At 42.9% G+C, this 24,339-nt stretch overlaps 1 protein-coding gene across 3 annotated transcripts in view; it reads right to left on the bottom strand.

Annotated features, from left to right (window-relative positions):
• The window catches only part of cgnb (cingulin b), a 46,203-nt gene that overhangs the window by 4,567 nt on the left and 17,297 nt on the right, over positions 1-24,339 (bottom strand). For 2 of the 3 annotated variants that reach the window (XM_024444269.2, XM_024444271.2), the window contains exons 2-18: positions 21,122-22,250; positions 20,949-21,043; positions 20,406-20,475; positions 13,848-13,972; positions 13,377-13,515; positions 12,792-13,004; positions 7,994-8,142; positions 4,890-5,010; positions 3,063-3,275; positions 2,876-2,962; positions 2,381-2,629; positions 2,048-2,218; positions 1,314-1,475; positions 976-1,065; positions 776-859; positions 536-654; positions 250-358 (exon numbers count right to left, since the gene is read on the bottom strand). In XM_024444269.2, coding sequence (XP_024300037.1) covers positions 250-358; positions 536-654; positions 776-859; positions 976-1,065; positions 1,314-1,475; positions 2,048-2,218; positions 2,381-2,629; positions 2,876-2,962; positions 3,063-3,275; positions 4,890-5,010; positions 7,994-8,142; positions 12,792-13,004; positions 13,377-13,515; positions 13,848-13,972; positions 20,406-20,475; positions 20,949-21,043; positions 21,122-22,222 — 3,297 coding nt within the window. In that variant the 5' untranslated portion in view covers positions 22,223-22,250. The remainder of the gene's footprint in view (positions 1-249; positions 359-535; positions 655-775; positions 860-975; positions 1,066-1,313; positions 1,476-2,047; positions 2,219-2,380; positions 2,630-2,875; positions 2,963-3,062; positions 3,276-4,889; positions 5,011-7,993; positions 8,143-12,791; positions 13,005-13,376; positions 13,516-13,847; positions 13,973-20,405; positions 20,476-20,948; positions 21,044-21,121; positions 22,251-24,339) is intronic. The other variant, XM_024444270.2, reaches the window with a different exon arrangement.

The following is a 24,339-nucleotide window of genomic DNA, read 5'->3' as shown; positions in this document are numbered from 1 at the left end:
CGTGTGTTATAGGGAAATAATGCACACTTGAATGCCCTTCAAGCCAATCAGAAACAAGTATTCAACAATGCCATGGTATAAAATAATATGCCATTTATCAGACTATTTTCTCCAAAGCAACTTACAGTTAAGCGTGTAAACACTTCACATACTGGTGGTCCCGGGTATTGAACCCACAATTCTGGCGTTGCAAGTGCCATGCTCTACCAACTGAGCTACAGAGGACCACCAGTATCCATTAACATATACCTGGTCTCGTTGCTCAGCGTGCTGGTTCCTCTCCTGGTCCAGAGTGACGATTATTTCCTTCAGCTTTCTCTCCACTCTCCTCTGGGAGGCCTGGATACTCAGCTTCTCTCTGAACACGGAAACATATCATTACACACAATATTCATTCTATTCAGATGAACTATAGTATTCACAAAGCCAGGACTACTGCTAGTTAAAATGATGGTGCGTGTCATGTTAGTACTTCATGTAGTATACATAGTACTTGAGCAGTTACACATCATGGCTAAGTATAGCATGTACACACCTCTCTTCACTGTGTAGCCTCTCCTCCAGCTCCTGCACTTTACCCTCTAACAAAGTCATTCCAGTGGAGGGACGGGACTGTGTCTCCATGTCTGCCACACGGGACCTCAACTCCTTCACCTGAGGAGAGCGCGTTGGCATATCAAGATGTGTTTGAGCAAAAATGTTTGAGGGTGATGAAACTTAGAATTAGGCATTTTCTGTTACAAAAAATGTTGGATATGAAAAGTGAAATCTATACCTGTCTCTCTAGGACACTCTTGTCCATCTCCAGGTCGTGTACGGTTGAGCGCTCCTTCATCAGGTCTCCACGCAGCTGGTCAATCTGAGAGAGAATGGAAGAAAGAGAATAAGCAAACATTCTGAGTGACTTAGTCTGTATGGAAATCAGTACCTGCTTGTGTGTATTCAAGTGTGTGTGTGTGTATTGAAGTACAGTACCTGTTCTCGACTGCGTGCAACACGATCATTGAGAAGCTCCACGCTGCTCTTCTCCTCATCCAATTCAATTTCCATCGTCTTCACTTTGTCCTGACACACATCCATCCAAGTTGTAAACAAATTAGTTTGACCATGTCCTTTCAAGCTCTCCTCCCCTTCCCAACATCATATACTCCATGCTGATAGTCCAAGGCTAGAAGTCTTTCACATACAATTCCCAAAGCGCTCAGAAGAATCCTTGACCTCTAACCTCCATTTCTCAGACATACAGTATTTCCACACCTATAATTCACCCCAAAATCTTTGACATTTAAAGGTAATGACCTTTGACCCCTCACCTCCAGGCCTCTGAGTTCCCTGTTGCGGTCCGTCTGAGAGCTCCTCTCAGAGTCCAGTTCGCTTTCCAGATGTTTGAGGCGGCTGCTGAGCAGGTCTCTCTCCAGCTGGGCGCTGTCCCTCTCCTCCCCACACACCAGCAGCTCTTTCTTCAAACGAGAAACCTGGACCACGGAACGGGGATGAGTCAGTGGTTCAACATTTGGAAAGGGGACATAATATTCCCAATATATTGATAAGCCATGTAAGGATCACCTCAGGCTTGTCTCATCAACTAACTCCCTTCATACTGTATCTTTATATTTTTCTTCTCTTCCCTCAAATCCTTTTATTCTCCTTTCTGCTTCCTCTCTAAAATACACCTGCAAACTCTCTCTCCACTGTTTACTCCTTTCTCTGTACCTGAACACCATCTTCCTGTCCTTTCCTTTGCTCTGCTCTCCCTCCCCTCATCCTGAAGTGTCTTTAGGTTGGCCTGGGGCCTCTGTAGCTCAGCCAGTCTGTCTTTGCCCTCCTCCCATTCACCTCCTATTGCAGTGTCTTCAGGTTGGCCTGGGCCCTCTGCAGTTCAGCCAATCTGTCCTTTGTCTCTCCCTACTCTCTGTCTCTTCCTCCCCCTCGCTCTCTCCCTCTCTCACCAGTGTCTTCAGGTTGGCCTGGGCCCTCTGCAGTCCAGCCAGTCTGTCCTTTCTCGCTCCCTACTCTCCTCCTCCCCCCCGCTCTCTCCCTCTCTCACCTCTTCCTGCAGTGTCTTCAAGTTGGCCTGGGCCCTCTGCAGTTCACCCAGTCGTTCTTTGCCCTGCCGCTGGGCATCCTGTAAGTCTCTCCTGGAGCGCTCCCTGTATTCATCCATCTGGCTCTGCAGGGCCTGCACCGACTGACGGGAGTCCCCCAGCATCACCTCCATCTGACAGGTAGAGAAAGGGTGGGTGGAAAGGGCATGGATGGGAAAGAAGGATAGGGTGATCTTTGTCAATTCAGTTTTAAAGCAACCCAAAATCCATACCAAGGGCAATAGAAAATAAATGCATAAAAAAGCAGATGCGCGAAAACACACGCAATGCCGCACCTCCTTGCTAATCTTCTCCAGGGCCCGGTCTAACAGTCTCTTCTGCTCCTCCAGGTCACTCTTGCCCTTGCGCAGCGCATCTCTCTCCAGATCTCTCTCCTCCAGCCGTTGGCCCAGCTCATCCCTGTCCTTGCCCAGACGGGAGGCTCCTCGTCTGGCTTCCTCCAGTTGGGACCTCAGGGAGCGGTTCTCATCTTCCAGTGCCTGCTCAGCCTCCGAGCTCTGGGGCACGCTGGAGTGAAGCCTCGTCTGTGGAACAGAAAAATACTCCTAAATAAATGGGTATGTGTATTTAGGTATACCTTAACGTAATAACAGATCAGAGAGTTTATGAATCCATGCATTACTGTGTAGTAATTATGTGTCCTTTTCTAAGATATAAACGTCACACTTGCATTTGTGCCTAGAGGTGTAGCTTATGTTTGCCGAGTGTTACTCCTGTGTGTTTTTCCATAGCTATATACGCATGCTGCGGTTTTGGTAAGTGTATTTTACCATGAGAGTCAGTCTCTCTCTCAGCCTTGTGTTGGCTTCCTGAAGCTCCAGACTCCCCTGATCCAATGGTGAGGACCCACCTGACGACTAGAGACCGCGAGAGAGAGGTAAAAGAGTTCAACCTCACATCCATAATCCATCCCACACTCAGTCAAAGTTTAGTTCTATCAAGTTGACATCACCTCACCTGCTTTGCCTTCTCAAGTGCCATCTCGAGCTCATCTTTCCCCTGCCGTGATTGGTCCTTCAGTCGGTCATTCTCTGACCTCAATTCAGACTCCCGTACTTGGCTAGCCCTCCTCAGGGCTTGAAGCTCCGCCTCCTTCTCATTTAGCTCAACCTTTTGTCTGTCGACCTCCGTGCGAGCCTGCTTGATATCATCATTACAACGCTGAAGATCCTTGGAAAAAGCAAATCATGACCAAGATGAATAAAGAGGATGAGTGAAACTGCCTTGTGTGTGAGTGTGTGGGAGAGAATGAGTTAGAATGTGGGTGTATTAATTGTGTAAAGTGCCTTCAGAAAGTACTCATACCCCTTGACTTAATCCACATTTTGTTGTGTTACAGCCTGAATTCAAAATGGATTATATATATATATAATCCATTTAATCCATGTTTCTCACCCATCTACACACAATAACACATAATGACAAAATTAAAACGTGTTAAAAATTTCAGCAAATGTATGGAAACTGAAATACAGAAATGTATTTTACATATGTATTCACACCCCAGAGTAAATACTTTATTAGCACCTTTGGTAGCAATTTCTGGGTAAGTCTCGAAGAGCTTTACACACCTGGATTGTGCAACATTTGCCTATTATTCCTTTCAAAAGTCTTCAAGCTCTGTCAAATTTGATGTTGATCATTGCTAGACAACCATTAAGTCAAATTTTTTAACTTGCCCACTCAAGAACATTCACTGTGTTCTTGGTAAGCAACTCGTGTAGATTTGTCCTTGTGTTTCAGGTTATTGTCCTGCTGAAAGGTGAATTAATCTCCCAATGTCTTATGGGAAGCAGACTGAACCAGGTTTTCCTCTAGGATTTTGCCTGTGCTTAGCTCCATTCAGTAAATGTTTAATCCTGAAACTCCAGTCCATAACGATTACAAGCATATCCATAACATAATACAGCCACCACTATGCTTGAAAATATGGAGAGTGGTACTCAGTAATGTGTTGTATTTGCACCAAACATAACACTTTGTATTTGCTTTGCAACTGTAGTGCCTTGTTGCAAACAGGATGCATGTTTTGTAATTTAAAAAAATTAAAAATGAAATCTTTTCACTCTGTCAATTAGGTTAGTATAGTGGCGTAACTACAATGTTCTTGATCCATCCTCAAATTTCCTCCTATCACAGCCGTTAAACTCCGTAACTTTTAAAGTCACCATTGGCCTCATGGTAAAATCCCTGAGTGGTTTCCTTGCTCTACGGCAACAGAGTTAGGAAGGACACCTGTGTATCTTTGTAGTGCCTGGGTGTATTCATACACCATTCAAAGTGTAATTAATAACTTCCCCATGGTCGAAGCTGTATTCAATGTCTGCTGTTTTTAGTTTGACTCATCTACCAATAGGTGCCCTTCTTTGTGAGGCATTGGAAAACCTCCAGTCTTTGTGGTTGAATCTGTTTAAAATTCACTGTTCAACTGAGGGACCTTACAGATAATTGCATGTGTTGGGTACAGAGATGAGGTAGTCATTCAAAAATAATGTTAAATACTATTATTGCACACAGATTGCATGCAAGTCATTATGTGCCTTAAGCCATTTTTTACTCCTGAACTTATTTAGGCTTGCTATAAAAAGCATTCTACTTTGACATTATGGGGTAGGGTGTGTAGGCCAACGACAAAAAAAACATTACATTTAATCAATTTTAAATTCCAGTGGCAACACAACAAAACGTGGAAAAAGTAAAGCGGTGTGAATACTTTCGGAAGGCACTGTGTGTACGAACGTGTGTATGCTTGATCTGTGACATTGTGACCATGAAGAAGCTTACCTCTGCATAAGAGTCTGCCTCATCAAAGCCAGGCATCTGCTTCTTCATGGACATCAGTGAATCCTGAAGCTCCTTCAGCTCTCCCTCAAACTCTTCCTTCTCCAAACGTGCTCTCATGAGCCTACACAAACAGAGCATGTACGATAACCATGTGAACACAACAGCTAATGCACAACAAACAATTAACACTTTTTGAATCTTTTTAGCCTTCTAGGAATCTGAACAAATCTCAATACATTAAAAATTGTATCATCGTTCACTTCAATAGTTTAGATCATATGTCTGTTTATAACATAGTTGATATGATTTCTCAAGATGGCTTGATTAATAAAAATAGCTTGAGATTCATTTGAGAAGTTATAGAAATTGGTAAATAAATCTTGATTGATCATTTGCTCAGTAGATTGTAGTTAGTATTTATTCTTCTAATGATCAGATCAAAAGTAACTTTGGGCAGCATCAAAACTTGATACGAGCATGTTATTTGAGTGACGTGTTATTTGAGGAACAGAACTCAAGTTAAAGATTTGGCCCCATGAGACTAAACTATTCTACTCAAACCAAACAGTCAGTTTGAGTTTCTCGCTCACGTTGGTGTGTTGCTCTGCTCCCCGTTACTGCTAAGTAAAATTTATTTTTTTAAAGAGATAATAAATATATATATATTTTTTACAAGGCACATGTATTAAAGGGAGGGAATAGAAGAACATTTAGCATTTCAGATCAGAACCCAAGCCACATTACAGTTTCAACAAAAAATGTAAGTATCAAATGCAATCCCAAAAAATAAAGGTTTGACCATCAGCAAACATCTTAGGAAAGTGTGACAATGCTAACTCAGGTGTTCCGAAACAGACTCCTATTAAAATACTCGGGAGCAAACGGTCTCCCTTTAGCAGGGCTGGGAGAATTTCCAGGGACTATACAATATTATCAATGTTTAAGTGCCGATACGATATGTATTGAGATTCGCATGACACATGATTCTATATGTACTACAATTCGATACTCTGATTTTGTTGCAATTTTATGTTACAAACATAGTGCTTACTATGTCTGCTGCAGAGAGAGCAAGCATGAAGAAATTTGTTTTGATCAGTCCTGGAAACAAAAGTGCTGAAAACATGTGTGCTCACTACTTAAAAGATGGAGAACAAGCTATAGGATGAAAATTACAGGTGTTTTGGAGCAGGTACAGCAGACTAGCGCTAGCTGAAAAGATACTTTCAAATCAAATTTGATTTGTCACATGCACCGAATACAAAAAGGTATTCACCTTACAGTGAAATGTTTACAAGGCCTTAACCAGCAATGCAATTAAGAAAAAAAGAAAAAACTAATCATTAAAGACCAGCAGTAAAATAACAATAGCGAGGCTATACAGGGGGTACTGGTACAGAGTCAATGTGCGGGGGCACCGGTTAGTCGAGGTAATATATACATGTGGGTAGAGTTACTAAAGGAGGGGGGGCAATATGCAAGTAGTCTGGGTAGCCATTTGATTAGATGTTCAGTAGTCTTATGGCTTGGGGGTAGAAGCTGTTTAGAAGCCTCTTGGACCTGGACTTGCCCTCTGGTACCACTTGCAGTGCGGTAGCGGAGAGAAAAGTCTATGACTAGGGTGGCTGGAGTCTGACAATTTTTAGGGCCTTCCTCTGACACCGCCTGGTATAGAGGTCCTGGATGGCAGGAAGCTTGACCCCAGTGATGTACTGGGCTGTACGCACTACCCTCTATAGTGCCTTGCGGTCGGAGGCCGAGCATTTGCCATACCAGGCAGTGATTCAATCCGTCAGGATGCTCTCGATGGTGCAGCTGCAGAACCTTTTGAGGATCTGAGGACCCATGCCAAATCTTTTTAATCTCCTGAGGGGGAATAGGTGTTGTCGTGCCCTCTTCACCTTGCTGCCTTGGTGTGCTCGGACCATGTTAGTTTGTTGGTGATGTGGACACCAAGGAACTTGAAGCTCTCAACCTGCTCCAACTGCAGCCCCGTCGATGAGAATGGGGGCGTGCTCGGTCCTTTTTTTCCTGTAGTCCACAATCATCTCCTTTGTATTAATCACGTTGAGGGAGAGGTTGTTGTCCTGGCACTACACGGCCAGGTCTCTGACCTCCTTATATGCGGTCTCATCGTTGTAGGTGATCAAACCTAGCACTGTTGTGTCATCTGCAAACTTAATGATGGTGTTAGAGTCGTGCAGTCATGAGTGAACAGGGAGTACAGGAGGGGGCTGAGCACGCACCCGAGGAGCCCCCGTGATAAGGATCTGTGTGGCGGATGTGTTGTTACGTACCCTTACCACCTGGGGGCAGCCTGTCAGGAAGTCCAGGATCCAGTAGCAGGTGTTTAGTCCCAGGGTCCTTAGCTTAGTGATGAGCTTTGAGGGCACAATAGTGTTGACTGCTGAGCTGTAGTCAATGAATTGCATTCTCACATAGGTGTTCCTTTTGTCCAGGTGTGAAAGTGCAGTGTGGAGTGCAATAGAGATTGTATCATCTGTGGCTCTGTTGGGACGGTATGCAAATTGGAGTGGGTCTAGGGTTTCTGGGATAATGGTGTTGATGTGAGCCATGACCAGCCTTTCAAAGCACTTCATGGCTACAGACATGAGTGCTACGGGTCGGTAGTCATTTAGGGAGGGCAAGGCAGGCACCACCAAAATCAGTACTCTTTAGCAATCATATGTGTAAGTTTGCCTTAGAACAGTGTTTCCCAACCCTGGTCCTCAAGTACCCCCAACATTACATTGTATTGTAACTCTGGACAAGCACACGTGATTCAACTTCTCAACTAATCATGAAATTCTCAATGAGTTCAATGAGGTGTGTTTGTCAAGGGCTACAACGAAACTATGTAATGTTGGGGGTATTTGAGGACCAGGGTTGGTAAACACTGCCTTAGAATACCAGGTAAGGGGCTGCCACTGATAAGGTGCCACAATCTCTGGTATTTTGGTTCATAGGTCAAGACAATAGAAAACTGACCTGACAAAGACTACTAGTTTAAAGCTAATATGAAGACGACTTCATAGGTGTAGAGACGTGTATGATGCACCATTGATATACTACAGCCAATGAAATAATTATATTGAGGCACTCACTCCTGCTTGGTGGTGTGAAGCTCCTCTGTGGTGGTTTCCAGCTGCTTCCTCCACTGGCCTCCCTGGTCCCTGCAGCTCTCTAGCTCCTCCTCCAGGCAGAGCATGGCATCATTCACCCTCTGCCTCTCCTCCTCAATCTGCTGCTGGGACTAACACATAGCAGGGAGAGAGCAGACATATGGTACACATACAGTGCCTTGCGAAAGTATTCGGCCCCCTTGAACTTTGCGAACTTTTGCCACATTTCAGGCTTCAAACATAAAGATATAAAACTGTATTTTTTTGTGAAGAATCAACAACAAGTGGGACACAATCGTGAAGTGGAACGACATTTATTGGATATTTCAAACTTTAACAAATCAAAAACTGAAAAATTGGGCATGCAAAATTATTCAGCCCCTTTACTTTCAGTGCAGCAAACTCTCTCCAGATCTTCAGTGAGGATCTCTGAATGATCCAATGTTGACCTAAATGACTAATGATAAATACAACCCACCTGTGTGTAATCAATCTCCGTATAAATGCACCTGCACTGTGATAGTCTCAGAGGTCCGTTAAAAGCGCAGAGAGCATCATGAAGAACAAGGAACACACCAGGCAGGTCCGAGATACTGTTGTGAAGAAGTTTAAAGCCGGATTTGGATACAAAAAGATTTCCGAAGCTTTAAACATCCCAAGGAGCACTGTGCAAGCGATAATATTGAAATGGAAGGAGTATCAGACCACTACAAATCTACCAAGACCTGGCCGTCCCTCTAAACTTTCAGCTCATACAAGGAGAAGACTGATCAGAGATGCAGCCAAGAGGCCCATGATCACTCTGGATGAACTGCAGAGATCTACAGCTGAGGTGGGAGACTCTGTCCATAGGACAACAATCAGTCGTATATTGCACAAATCTGGCCTTTATGGAAGAGTGGCAAGAAGAAAGCCATTTCTTAAAGATATCCATAAAAAGTGTTGTTTAAAGTTTGCTACAAGCCACCTGGGAGACACACCAAACATGTGGAAGAAGGTGCTCTGGTCAGATGAAACCAAAATTGAACTTTTTGGCAACAATGCAAAACGTTATGTTTGGCGTAAAAGCAACACAGCTCATCACCCTGAACACACCATCCCCACTGTCAAACATGGTGGTGGCAGCATCATGGTTTGGGCCTGCTTTTCTTCAGCAGGGACAGGGAAGATGGTTAAAATTGATGGGAAGATGGATGGAGCCAAATACAGGACCATTCTGGAAGAAAACCTTGGAGTCTGCAAAAGACCTGAGACTGGGACGGAGATTTGTCTTCCAACAAGACAATGATCCAAAACATAAAGCAAAATCTACAATGGAATGGTTCAAAAATAAACATATCCAGGTGTTAGAATGGCCAAGTTAAAGTCCAGACCTGAATCCAATCGAGAATCTGTGGAAAGAACTGAAAACTGCTGTTCACAAATGCTCTCCATCCAACCTCACTGAGCTCGAGCTGTTTTGCAAGGAGGAATGGGAAAAAATGTCAGTCTCTCGATGTGCAAAACTGATAGACATACCCCAAGCAACTTACAGCTGTAAGTCGCTACAAAATCGCTACAAAGTATTAATTTAAGGGGCTGAATAATTTTGCACGCCCAATTTTTCCGTTTTTGATTTGTTAAAAAAGTTTGAAATATCCAATAAATGTCGTTCCACTTCATGATTGTGTCCCACTTGTTGATTCTTCACAAAAAAATACAGTTTTATATCTTTATGTTTGAAGCCTGAAATGTGGCAAAAGGTCGCAAAGTTCAAGGGGGCCGAATACTTTCGCAAGGCACTGTAACTGCAGCTGAAGTCAGACGTTTACATACACCTCATCCAAATACATTTAAACTCAGTTTCCCACAATCTCTGACATTTAATCCTAGTCAAAATTCCCTGTCTTTGGTCAGTTACAATCACCACTTTATTTTAAGAATGTGAAATGTCAGAATAATAGTAGAGAGAATGATTTCAGCTTTTATTTCTTTCATCACATTCCCAGTGGGTCAGAATTTTACATACACTCAATTAGTATTTGGTAACATTGCCTATAAAATTGTTTAACTTGGGTCAAATGTTCTGGGTAGACTTCCACAAGCTTCCCACAATAAGTTAGATGAATTTTGGCCCATTCCTCCTGACAGAGCTGGTGTAACTGAATTAGGTTTGTAGGCCTCCTTGCTCACACACGCTTTCAGTTCTGCCCACATATTTTCTATTGGATCGAAGTCAGGGCTTTGTGATGGCCACTCCAATACCTTTAATTTGTCTTTAAGCCATTTTGCCACAACTTTGGAAGTATGCTTGGGGTCATTGTACATTTGGAAAGACCCATTTGATGTCTTGAGATGTTGCTTCAATATATCCACAATTTTCCTCCCTCAAGATGCAAAGCAACCCCACAACACGATGCTGCCACCCCCGTGCTACACGGTTGGGATGGTGTTCTTCGGCTTGCAAGCCTCATCCTTTTCCCTCCAAACATAACGATGGTCATTATGGCCAAACAGTTCTATTTTCGTTTTATCAGACCAGAGGACATTTCTCCAAAAAATACCATCTTTGTCCCCATGTGCAGTTACAATCCGTAGTTTGGCTTTTTAATGGCGGTTTTGGAGCAGTGGCTTCTTCTTTGCTGAGCGGCATTTCGGGTTATGTCAATATAGGACTCGTTTGACTGTGGATAGATACTTTTGTACCTGTTGTTTCCTCCAGCATCTTCACAAGGTCCTTTGCTGTTGTTCTGGAACTGATTTGCACTTTTTGCACCTAAATCTCTAGGAGACAGAACACATCTCCTTTGTGAGCGGTATGATGGCTGTGTGGTCCCATGGTGTTTATACTTTCATTCTATTGTTGTTTGTACAGATGAACGTGGTACCTTCAGGTGTTTGGAAATTTCTCCCAAGGATGAACCAAACTTCTGGAGGTCTACAATTTTTTTTCTGAGGTCTTGATTTTCCCATGATGTCAAGCAAAGAGGCACTGAGTTTGAAGGTAGGCCTTGAAATACATCCACAGGTACACCTCCAATTGACTCAAATTATGTCAATTAGCCTATCAGAAGCTTCTAAAGCCATGACATCATTTTCTGGAATTTTCCAAGCTGTTTAAAGGCGCAGTCAACTTTGTGTATGTAAACTTCTGACCCACTGGAATTGTGATACAGTAAATTATAAGTGAAATAATCTGTAAACAATAATAATCTGTAAACAATTTTTTGGAAGAATGACTTGTATCATGCACAAAGTAGACGTCCTAACCGACTTGCCAAAACCATAGCTTGTTAACAAGAAATTTGTGGAGTGGTTGAAAAACAAGTTTTAATGACTCCAACCTAAGTGTATGTACACTTCTGACTTCCACTGTACATACAGTGCATTCGGAAAGTATTCAGACCCCTTGACCTTTTCCACATGTTTTTACGTTACAGCCTAAAATGGATTAAACTGTTTTAAACACTCTCTCAGAGCTCTACGAACAATTTCTTCGACCTCATGGCTTGGTTTTTGCTCTGACAGAGTCTCTTTCCAAATCATGTCCAAGCAATTGAATTAACCACAGGTGAACTCCAAGTTGAATAAACACCTCAAGGATTATCAATGGAAACAGGATGCGCCTGAGCTCAATTTAAGTTTCATAGCAAAAGGTCTGAATACTTATGTAAGTAAGGTTTCTGTTTTTTATTTGTAATACATTTGAAAAATGTCATTATGGGGCATTCTGTGTAGATTGATGAGGATTTATTTTTTTTAAATTCAGTTTCAGTTTGTTTGGGAAAATGTCAAGGGGTCTGACTACTTTCTGAATGCACTGCACATACCACAGGAGGTTGGTGGCACCTTCATCGGGGAGGACGGGCTCGTGGGAATGTCTGGAGCAGCCAGTGGAATAGTATAAAATACGTCAAACATGGTTTCATGTGTTTGATGCCATTCCATTTGCTCCGTTCCAGCAATTATTATGAGCCTTCCTCCCCTGATACATACAGATGGACATAAATAAACCAGTCCCTGTTTCTCAGGGACCTCCAACCAATGCATTTACTGTGTTGTTCCATTTCAGCACTACCATACCGGATTTAACTAATGAAGGGGTAAATTAGGATTGGATGGCGAAACACTGAACATTTGACATATGAAGAGTTAATTTCCAAAACGCTATATCCACCAATTTCTCATGTGTTTTTTCATCAGAAATGATTTCTTACGGGTACCTTCATGTGTGTGTAAATTATTACTGTTCAGTTTTTTTTTTATCCATAGATTTTTTGGGGTAAACCGTTATATATCCGTTGTTTAGCTGGAATGTAATGTTTGTATCCTGTATATTCACAGTGATAAGATGGCTAGGTGAGACAACCACATAAGATGAATGTACTTCATGTTTATTGCTCTGGATAAGAACATCTGCTAATGACTAACATTTCAAATGTAAATGTTTTACATACAGATCTCATATTACTGTATTGAATATTTATTATTATTATTATTTTTTAAATAGTGATGTCACAAATGTATACTTTGTACAATTCATTAATTTCATTATATTTGACCGTGTAAAAACTAGCATACTACTTATTTCTCTGAGAGCATGGCAGATATGTCAAGTGATAGATTTGAAACAAATACATGTCTGTCATTGAACAACCCCATGCCATGCTTAGATAGTTTTTTCACTCACTAATCTCTCAACAGCTTTAAACAATAAAAGCTAATTTACCAAGATTTCTGAAAATGGATATATAGCATTTTGGAATGAAACTTCCACACAAACACAAACCAACGTATCCACCTGTGACACCTGTTCCATGGTGCTTCTCAGGGTTTCCATGTCCTGGCTGTACTGCTCCCTGAGGGCCTCCATCTCCTGGTCGTGGCTCCCCACCTCTTCCTTCAGCGCCCCCTTCAGGGCCGTCAGCGCTCTCTCCCTCTGACGCAGTACCTCCTCCTGACGCTGGCGCAACATTGCCGCCTCCGCCAGGTCCGCCTGCAACGACATCACATCCTGCAAGGGAGAGAGAGAGAGTGCGTGTAAATAGCACTGAATGGCTGTCGTTCATCACCTTGGAGTTCATAAAATGCCCCCAAACAATGTAAAGCACTTTGAGGAGTGCAACATAAATGCAAGACATCATCATCATTGGGGCGGCAGGTAGCCTAATGGTTAGTAACCGAAAGGGCCAGTAACCGAAAGGTTGCTAGATCAAATCCCCGAGCTGACAAGGTACAAATCTGTCGTTCTGCCCCTGAACAAGGCAGTTAACCCACTGTTCCTAGGCCATCATTGTAAATAAGAATGTTGTTAACTGGTTAGTTAAATAAAGGTTAAGATAAAATATATATATTTATATATATTTTTTAATCATCCTTGCCGTACCGTCTGCAGTGACATGGAGTCGGTTTGTGGTGTGTTCTCTGGCATTCCCCTCAGCTCCTCCTGAAGCTCAGCCAGCTGGTCTTCCTGTTGACGCACCCGAGACTCTGCCCCCTCTTTGGCCATCCGCAGCTGGGTCAACCTGATAGGGAAGACCGAAATCGATACCCCAATCAATATACTCATTAACATGTCAGTCAATTAGACAATCAATCCATCAACCGAACAATTAAAGAAGCAGGAGATTAGTGGGCTGCTTAAAGGTGCAATCCATAAATTGTCTATATTCTGACAACAAACTGTAGAATAAATACATACGGTGACTTTTGGGGGTCTTAACACACGTGCACTGCAAATGCACACAGATTCCAGACACAGATTAAACCTAGTCTATTTAAAAGTGCATTTTAGTCCAGGGCTAGGCCTAATCTGTGACAAGCAAAACCGGCCATAGGTGTGTGAAGCCTAGCTTACTCTTCTTGGGCCATCTGTAGTTTGGTTTTGTTGCGGTCCAGTTGTTCCTGAAGCTGGTGGTTCTCATTCAGACGCTGCTCCAACTCCTTCTTCAGATTCTCATGAGACCCTTGTTTAGGAGGAACCTGTGAGGAGAAGTCAATGTACATACAACTGCACCTACTATATATTGTACGGCATTCAGCGGTGTACTCAGGTAGCCTAGTGGTTAGCGCATTAGGCCAGTAACCGTTGTTGGATCAAATCCCCTGAGCTGACAAGGTAAAAATCTGTCGTTCTGTCTCTGAGCAAGGCAGTTAACCCACTGTTCCCCGGGCGCCGAAGACGTGGATGTCGATTAAGGCAGCCCTCTGTACCTCTGATTCAGAGACTGACTAGGTATCCCCCTTTCAATCTACAATTACAGAAACCTGCATTCAACACTACATTGTTGGCAACAAATAAATTGATACAGATTGGCATCAATGTTACCGACAAAGCGCAGTATCTACAATATACACCATCAAATAGTGCTAGGGGGTGTCATTCACAGGTTGGTGGCACCTTAATTGGTGAGTCCGTGCTTGTGGTAATGGCTGGAGCGGAATAAGTGGAATGGTATCAAACATGGTTTCTATGCGCTTCATGCATGGCACAGTCACGTGAAACTGTATAATGGCTCTGCGTCCCAAATAGCACCCTATAAAGTGCACTACTCTTGACCAGGGCCCACAGTAGGGTACCATGTAGGGAATAGGTTGGCATTTGGAACACAGACTGGATGTTGCTCAATACAGATGAGAGGGTAAAGTTTTGCCCTGCGGAACTAACATTCCTCTGACAATTTCCTCTCACATATTATCAGTGATAGATTATGGTCTGTGCTGCAGAGATTATGCTCTCCTCAAGGCAACTGGCAAATCACTTTGTTTTGGTTTTATCTGTTTGTAAAGAGGGGTAATGTAGAGTTGAATTGACTATGAACTGGACAGTAGAAATAATATAATTTAGCCAATGGACAGGCCAGTTAACTGCTAGCTATATCCTTGAGGGAAATCTATAAATAAATAGTACATTCAATACTGAATATCATACAAATTAGATAACAGGTGTTCCTTCTGGCCGTTGGAGGCACGCACGCACACCACCTGCTTCAAGTAACCCAACACACCAGCTTGTGTTCCACCACACAGGTAGCAGAGGAACTCTATATATGTCTGCTATTTCACTGATACCAGTATACCATTTAACATTGCCCTAGAGCCAGCCAAAACAATCTACTGATGTTCAGAGAGCACTTAAACATGGAGTTGAACCAACAATCATATCTAGTAGAGTGAAGAGAACACGTTATACTATATTTGTACTAGGATTGTCAAATCTCTGGCTGCCTATACTGTATGCTTAAGCAGAATTAAACTATTACTAATGGTATCCAAGCTATTAAGAAATGTTGATACACTACTTGATCAAAAGTATGTGGAGACCTGCTCTATCGAACATCTCATTCCAAAATCATGGGCATTACTATGGAGTTGGTCCCCCCTTTGCGATCTCAACAAACATTTTTGTATGGACCTTGCTTTGTGCACGGGGCATTGTCATGCTGAAACAGGAAATGGCCTTCCACAAACTATTGCCAAAGTCAGAAGCACAGAATCTAGAATGTTATTGTATGCTGTAGGATTAAGATTTCCCCTCACTGGAATTTAGGGGCCTAGCCCAAACCATGAAGAAACAACCCCAGACTATTATTCATCCTCCAAACTTTGCAGTGGGGCTGGTAGCGTTCTCCTGTCATCCGCCAAACCCAGGTTAGTCCGTCGGACTGCCAGATGGTGGAACTTGATTCACCACTCCACAGAACGCGTTTCCACTGCTCCAGAGTCCAATGGCAGCAAGCTTTACACCACTCCAGCCGACACTTGGCATTCAGATGTTGATCTTAGACTTGTGTGCGTGCGGCTGCTCGGCCAAGGATACCCATTTAACGAGGCTCCTGACGAACAGTTATTCTGCTGACGTTGCTTCCGGAGGCAGTTTGGAACTCGATAGTGAGTGTTGCAACTGAGGACAGACGATTTTTACACCCTTCAGCACCCTGCGGTCCCATTCTGTGAGCTTGGCTGAGCCGCAAAGTGTTGCTCCTAGACATTTCCTCTTAACAATAACAGCACTTGCAGTTGACCGGGGCAGCTCTAACAGGGCAGAAATTTGACAAACTGACTTGTTGGAAAGGTGGCATCCTATGAAGGTACCAAGTTGAAAGCCACTGAGCTCTTCAGTAAGGCCATTCTACTGACAATGTTTGTCAAAGGAGATTGCGTGACGGTGTGCTCGATTTTATACACCTGTCAACAAGGGGTATGGCTTAAATAGCAAAATCCACTAATTTGAAGTGGTGTCCATATACTTTGTATATAAAGTGTATAGGTGTAGTATTTAGACCTAAACTGTGTTCGAAAACTCATACTAACCGCATGATTTAAGACATAAATTGTGTAGTATGCTTATTGTCATAGTATGGATATAAAAGGGAAAGGGGGATACCTAGTCAGTTACACTCAGTTAAATGCATTGTTGTGCGTCTTCCGCATTTAACCCAACCCCTCTGAATCAGAGAGGTGCAGGAGGCTGCCTTAAATCTAAATTCACATCATCGGCATCTGGGTAACAGTGGGTTAACTAACTTGCTTAGGGGCAGAACAGATTTTTACCTTGTCAGTCCGGGGATTCGATCCCGCAACCTTTCGGTTACATGCCCAACACTCCTACCAGGCTACCTGCCACCCCAATATAGTTAGTATGCCAAAAGTTCACGGATGTCATACTACAATTCACCAAAATACAAGGTATACAAGCAGAAGACAGTATGTCCATGCTTTTAGGGCCCATAATGAAATTCTTCAGAAAATGGGAAGTCTTCATAAGATTTTCAGATTTGAAGAATATTTTGGAAAATATGCAGCCTAAATCCGACAAGAGCGGGTACAAATTCTTACTTTAACTAATTATGACAAATGTTAAGCTATGTAATAAAGTAATGACTTTTCAATAAGTTATGTTGGCTGACAATTTGTAGGCTAAGCTAGCCTTACGAACCGCATATCATAACAGTACATACAAGCAACTACTGTAATGTTAGTAGCCAACTAATGTTAGGTAGCTCGCTAAGACATGAAAATTGCCAGTATATTAACGGTATGCTATCTAACTACCAAACGTTTATTAATTTGATTATTCATGTCATTCTTAGCTTAGCTAAGTGGTATAGTTGTGCTTTCTCAATGGACATTGTTAATGAAGTCGTAAGATGTCAAGCTAGTATTTGTTTTGGTAACAAGCTTGGAAGAAGTTGCATAGCAACAGCATCAACTTCCGGTAGACAGGCGAAGCGCTAGTACACTAAACTGAAAGGATACCGTTCGTTTACAGTATACTAAAATGAAGTAATGGTATATATATATTAAGTGTTATACCGTATGTTAGTATGGGTATTCAAACAAAGCGCAAGTCTTGAACCAGAACTAGCCTTGGGGAACAGTGGTGTTAGAAAACGGCATCTCATTATTAGAGCAGTCCTATAACTGTGCCAGTCCATTTACCACCCCCCTCAGGCCAAAATGTCTCAAGAGCCACCACTTGTGGTGATGAGTTAAGACGGCCACCCTTCACAGCATCACCATGGATACCACCATAACACTGGGCCCCACACGATTATTGATAGATCCCAATGACAGAGCTCTTAAAACACTGACTGGGCCCATCCTAATCAGCTTTTCTCTTCAGATGCTCGGTTGTCAAGATACCCCACAGATGATTTACATGGTTAGTAGCTACAATCACACAAAAGGCTATATAATGAGATATAAATGACAGCTCACACAAGTGGTCATACCTGGAGGTTGCCATGTGCACACATAAAATGAATGTCTGCATAGAATTAATACTAGGCCAAGGCTGTGGATCTGTAGGTAACCGCCCTGTCCCGCACGCCTGTATCCCTTTCCCCTACAGCTAAATTCCAAATCAAGTTCTGTGCATGTTTCTTTACCTCTAATTTAACACAAAACATGTTGGTCACCCTCCTCCCTTCACATTTCTCACTGTCAATCATGAACGATAAGTTTTACAGGTGAAATATCCGCACAGCATCTGCATACCAACCACTTGATCTCAATCAGTTTCATGGGGATATGATTTTAGACCTTGAGTTATACAGTGTTGTTTCAAAGTAGTGTTGTTTTGAATTATGTAGTGTGCAAAGTTTAGAGCAGATGGTGTTAAAGGCCCAGTGCAGCCAAAAACGTGATTTGTCTGTGTTTTATATACATTTCCACCCTACGAGGTTGGAATAATACTATGAAATTGTGAAAAGTATGGTAATAATATTTTCATATGAGAGCTGTTGGGGAAAAAACACCTGGAATTTCAGCCTGTGGGATGGAGTTTGGTCTGCCTGGTGACATCACTAGAAGGTACATTTGTTAATAGACCAATAAGAGAGTTCCAAACCTCTGCCAATAACAGCCATTTTTCAGTTTTCCCCTCCCCACTCGGACCACTTCCACAATTCTAACTTCACTAAGAAGCCATTTATATATATATAAAAAAGAAGTTTTAATTGAAAACAAATCACTGTAAGCTACTTAATTGTTCCCCGAAAATTTGATATTGAGATCAAAATGGCTGCATTGGACCTTAAACTGTAGAAATACCTGTGTTGAGTTTCAAATCAAAGAACAGACTGAACAAAACTATAAACGCAACATGTAAAGTCCCATGTTTCATGAGCTGAACTAAAAGATCCCAGCAATGCTCCATATGCACAAAAAGCTTATTGCACCCAAATTTGTTTACGTCACTGTTAGTGAGCATTTCTTCTTTTCAGTTGTCACACAACATATTGCCACAGATCTCTCAAGTTGAGGGAGCGTGCATATTGGCATGCTGACTGCAAGAATGTCCATCAGAGATGTTACCAGCTAATTGAATGTTAATTTCTCTACCATAATCTGCCTTAAACTTTGTTTTAGAGAATTTGGCAGTACGTCCAACCGGCCTCAACCACAGACTACGTGTATGGCGTTGTTTTTTGCTAGCGTTTGCTGATGTCAACATTGTGAACAGAGTGCCCCATGGTGGCGGTGGGGTTATGGTATGGGCAGGTACAAGCCACAGACAACGAACACAACTGCATTTTATCGACGTGCAATTTGAATGCACAGAGATACCGTGGACGAGATCCTGAGGCCTACTAAGTTATCTGACCAACAGACGCATATCTGTATTCCCAGTCTTGTGAAATCCATTGATTAGGGCCTAATGCATTTATTTCAATTGACTGATTTCCTTATCTGAACCATAACTCAATAAAATTGTTGAAATTGTTGCTTTCTTTTCAGTATCTTTTTTTCTAGTGGTGCGCGCTGCAAAGTTTTGGCAACATGTGAGAAATTTTACCATTTGCACAATCATCCTAAAATCTCAACACAAATGAAGTGATGTTCTGTCTTACAGTAACATTGTACTATTATGTAGAATACCAGTTTTGTGATCTTGCAGACATGGATTCAGCTTTGATCTAACTTTATTAAAACAAGCACTATTTGCCAGACTAGCCTGTTCTCTACGAGTAGAACAGAAACTGTGCATGAAGTAGAAAATAGACTTTTAGCTGTCAGGAAGAGGGTTTCAGAAAAACTTGGATCCACAGCCACTCTGTAAATATCATATGCATAAAGAAAATAAGACTGCTGTACACAAATATAGGCTACTGACCAAAGGAACAAACTGTACAGAGGAGAATACAATTTTGACAGTGCAAAAATGCTGACTGTTGCCAAAACTGACCGTATCATTTTAAATACCCTGCGAGCCGCTTGATCTAATCTCCACGTTTTTGGGGTGTCAAAACGGAGCTCTTGGAGACACAGAATATTACTATAAAGGTTATACAAACTCCCTCTTATATGTACAGAGAACACACACATCCTCAAGCTGTTACTCTTACATACAAAGCTCAAACACACACATTTATAAACAAAAACACTTTTTCTTTGATATGAGCACACTAAAATGGTTCAATCTCGGCTGAATAAGCACACAGCAGTACAAACACTTTCCCCCTTTTTCGTGATTATATAATTGTTAGGTAAAGTCCCATCGCTGCAACGCCCTTATGGACTTGGGAGAGGCGAAGGTCGAGAGCCAATGCGTCCCCCGAAACACGACCCTGCCAAGCTGCACTGCTTCTTGACACACTGCTCGCTTAACCCGGAAGCCAGCTGTACCAATGTGTCGGAGGAAAAACCGGCCAACTGGCGACCGAAGTCAGCTTGTAGGCGCCAAGCCCGCCACAAGGATTCGCTAGAGCGTAATGGGACAAGGAAATCCCCGGCCAGCCAAACCCTCATGACATTGGGCCCAATTGTGCAGCGCCTTATGGTCTCCCAGTCACAGCCAGCTGTGACACACCCTGGGATCAAACCCAGGTCTGTAGTGACACCTCAATGCCTTAGACTGTTGCACAACTCGGGAGGCCATAATTTCCTTTAAAAAAAATACTTTCATTCTTACCTTAGCACTACTGATCGTCTCGTAGACTAGGTTGCCTTTACGTTTGATGGATAAATCACTCTCACTGGTCCTAATGCAGAGGGCAGAAAATTACATGAAGTTGAGCTTTAGTAAGATAAGGATACCTATGAATGCAAGTGGTAAACATTATAATTAAGCAATAAGGCCCGAGGGGGTATGGCCAACATACCACGGCTAAGGGCTGTTCTTAGGCACGACGCAATAGCCATATACCACAAACCCCAGAGGTGCCATATTGCTACTATAAACTGTTTACCAACATAATTAGAGCAGGAAAAATAAAATGTTTTTGTCATACCGTGGTATACGGGTACATTATGAGCAATTGTTTTCTGAGAGTACAGGACATTTGTGGTACAGGAGTAACAAAATAAATTATAATTTACAGTGAAACATTGCCCAATTCAAGCTTGTGTAGGATCTTGGTTTTTACCACTACCACGATAACGTCTATCACAATGTAACAGCAGAGACTCAGAAGCAACACAGCGTTCCAGGTTACATGTTTGTAAATTTCTTTACCCCTCTTTCAGGATGGTGTAGACAGCTTGTTTGGTTTGTGGTTCCTCTCCACTGATGACCTCTACACTCTGATTCCTCCGAGGGGCCGGCATTCCCTTCAATGGTAAAAGACATTGAGGGTCAGAACAGATACATTATACTGCTCAAACAAAAAAACTAAACTTGTTACTTACTGTCTTCTTTGGTGGGATGGCAGGAGGGGTATCCTTGACTAACTTCCCAGGTGTCTTTATGAAGCTCATTTTGGGGCCAGGGAGGGCTGTCACCTTGGCAACTGAGACAGGGCTCATTCCTAGGCTACTGTACGGAGGTGTGGATGAGGAGGTGGAGGAGAAGAGCAAGGAGGTAGTGTTGGGAGTTGGCGAAGGTGGAGAGACCTCATGATGAACGTCTTTGCAAGCATCCAGACTTCTGGAGCGTCTGCGTTCATCGAACTTGAGCCGCAGCCTTGTTCCGGAGCGCCCCCTACTCTGTCCAGTAGGAGTGCCAATGTTGAACTTGCTGATCAGCTTGTTGATAGGCGCCAGGGAGGTCTTGTCGATGGCAGGAACAATCGCCTCATTGAACGACGCTGGAGGAGGGGGTTCTGGGATGGACGAATCAAGTCCATTTCTGCCCAGCAAACCACCGAGCCCCACCCCATTCTGTCTGGCCCCTCTGGGACTAACCGGTTTGAGCCCTGCCTCATTAAATTCCTCCCCATTGACCCAACCTCTCTCCTTCATACCCACTCTGTAGGGTTCTGCTGCTGTGGGACTGGGTTCTTCCTTGACCTTTACCATCTGTCCTTCCCTCCGGGGCCCACCCTCACCCTCTCTCTGGCTCCCAGCCTGGCCATCCCCAGGAGGTCTCTTGAAAGGACTCCCAAAGTCCTCCCTGCCCTCGCCCTCTGGTGTGGACTTTGGAGAGACCGGAAAGCTGAGTGTTTGTCCAGTAGGGGCGTAAGGGTTATGGATCTCCCCCCCTTCCTTCCTCTGGGGCAGACTGTTGTAGGGCGAGGAGAGGCCTGAGTTGGGGTTCTGTGACTGGGCCTGCTGGGTCTTCAGCTGCACCCCATACGAGTCTCCCTTCTCCCCATCCTTCAGCACCACGTAGGGCTGGCCGGAGATGCCCTGTACCCGGACGGCCACCCCGTACTTGTTGGAGGGGGGCATGGCGCCGCTGCCCCCTCTGGTCTTCTCGGGGTAGCCCCCGCCAGTGTCATGGAGGTCCTTGATGAAGCGGATCTGGACGCCGTAGTCAAGTGGAGGCTTCCTGTCTGTGGAGAGGGCCATTTTGACTTCCTGTTTGGGCTAGAGGATACTTGGGCAGAGGGTGAAATTCTAATCAGTCCACACACACACACACACACACATTGCAGTTGACAGCCAGCTTCACAAGTAATTTTTTAAAGAACAGTTGTACAGAAGTCATAATATTTGTTCTCTTCATCCTAACAAGTTTCTATCAAAGGTATTGTGTTTCAGGTTCTACACCTGACAGTGAGCAGGTTACTGGCACAATGCATTCACTGAAACTGACTCGCATCACACAGTTAATCATCCACTTAGTGCACCGCTTTCATTCTCACAAAGACATACTGTCCACAAGAAATACACATCTCAGTCTGGTGTCTCACTGTTTCTCTACTAGTCTAGAATTTGCCTGGGGCTGTTTAGTTTCCTCTTAGTCACTGCTGCCTGCCACCACAGTACGGCCATTGATGGGGTTTGCATATGACCTCCATTATACGGATTGACATCCGCTTGGATCTTCTTCATATTTCTCCCACTTCAATTCCCAGACCTTTCTTTATACTTGCATAGGTGTATGACCCACTGTTGCATAAGGAAAAAAGTATGATGCAACTGGTATAGTATGAGATATAGCATATCTTCATGATACCCTATTTTTTACAATAGCTTTTCTCACAGGATGTAAAGTATTCATTGAGACAATTATGCCACTAGGCCACTGAGCATTTCTTTGTGCTGGTGTAGTCCTTTCTGTGTGGGTGTAATGCGTGAGAGAGGAGGAGAAAGAGAATGACTGAAGAGAGTGGGTTTTGAGGGTCTGATAGCGATCATTGTGACGTGGTCGGAATTTTTCATGCTGCCCGCTCCTAAAAAGATAAGCTATATCCTATATGCAAAATGTAGCTCAAGAGAATGTGCAAGTGTCCATGCTCATCATTCTTGGTGCTTCAAGTTCAATAGCCATAGCCTACCTCTGCGTCCGAGATCAGGTGTGCATGTAGTCTCCATTAAATAGAATAATAGGCTATAGCCTATGCATTGGCAGAGAAGCACAGTTATCTTTCTAAATAGGTTAACTACATTGCCTAGAAATAAATGTTGATCACCCATATGTCTCCATCTGAAAATCCCTCTCCTAAAAAAGGTAGGCTATATGCAAAACGTAGTTCAAGAGAAAGTGTCCGCTTTCTCTCCAACTTTGTTTTATGCCCACGATCCCATTTTGATATCTGAAATTTCACAACAATGTGAAAAAAACAACCTAATTTAACAGCCAATGTTAACTTTTTTTATTTGAGTCTATGGCAGTCACTGTTAGAATGTTTTTCTAAAATTTCTGATTGTCTCCTCCACTCACCATCAAATACTTTTAAAATGTGGGGCTATGACAGTCAATTGCAAATTAGTCTGACATAAGGTCTCATCTCACCATCACAAATGAGATGGGTCTGCTTGATGCACGTCGCTTGAGATTCTCAAAGTCAGGGGGCGTGGCCGACAATGAGAGCACTGAATCCAGATAGGCTACCATGAGTTATATGGTGCTTTGAAATCAACTGGGAAGTTGGGAAAAATACACAACGTCAAATCATGAAGTCAGTGAACTTTTGGTCGGAAAGTCAGAGCTCTATATAGAAGCCAGAGTTCCGAGTTCCCAGTTGCATCACATATGTCTAAAATAACATTGCAGGACTGAGGTTGGTTTCGGGACCAGTTCTTGCATACAGAAAAATAAAGGCAGTCAGATAGTTATGAAAAGCTGCAGGTGTGGGTGAGATGAAGAAATCAGTGCCGCGCAGACCTCTAAGTGGGTACTTGATTGTGCGTAGCATAAATTACTAGCTAGATATACGACTTCAGGTGTGTTAATATACTGGCAAATCCGATGTATTAGTAGCCAACTAACGTTAGGTAGCTAGCTAACATACCGGTACATACTGCTGTAATGATATGCTATGCGTTTTGTAAGATGGCTGACAATTTGTTAGCTAACATAACGTGAAACGTAACCTATTTGAAAAGTCATCACATTGCTTTAATTAATTATGACAAATGTTGAGCAATACATTTTCATCCACGCTCATCCGACTTCGGTTGCATATTTTCTGCCATTTACTTAAAATCTGAAAATGTTGTGATGCCATGCCCATTTTCTG

Source organism: Oncorhynchus tshawytscha, linkage group LG13 (genome assembly GCF_018296145.1).
Source record: "Oncorhynchus tshawytscha isolate Ot180627B linkage group LG13, Otsh_v2.0, whole genome shotgun sequence".
In the NCBI taxonomy this organism is placed as follows: Eukaryota; Metazoa; Chordata; class Actinopteri; order Salmoniformes; family Salmonidae; genus Oncorhynchus; species Oncorhynchus tshawytscha.
This window is presented reverse-complemented; position numbering and strand designations above follow the sequence as displayed.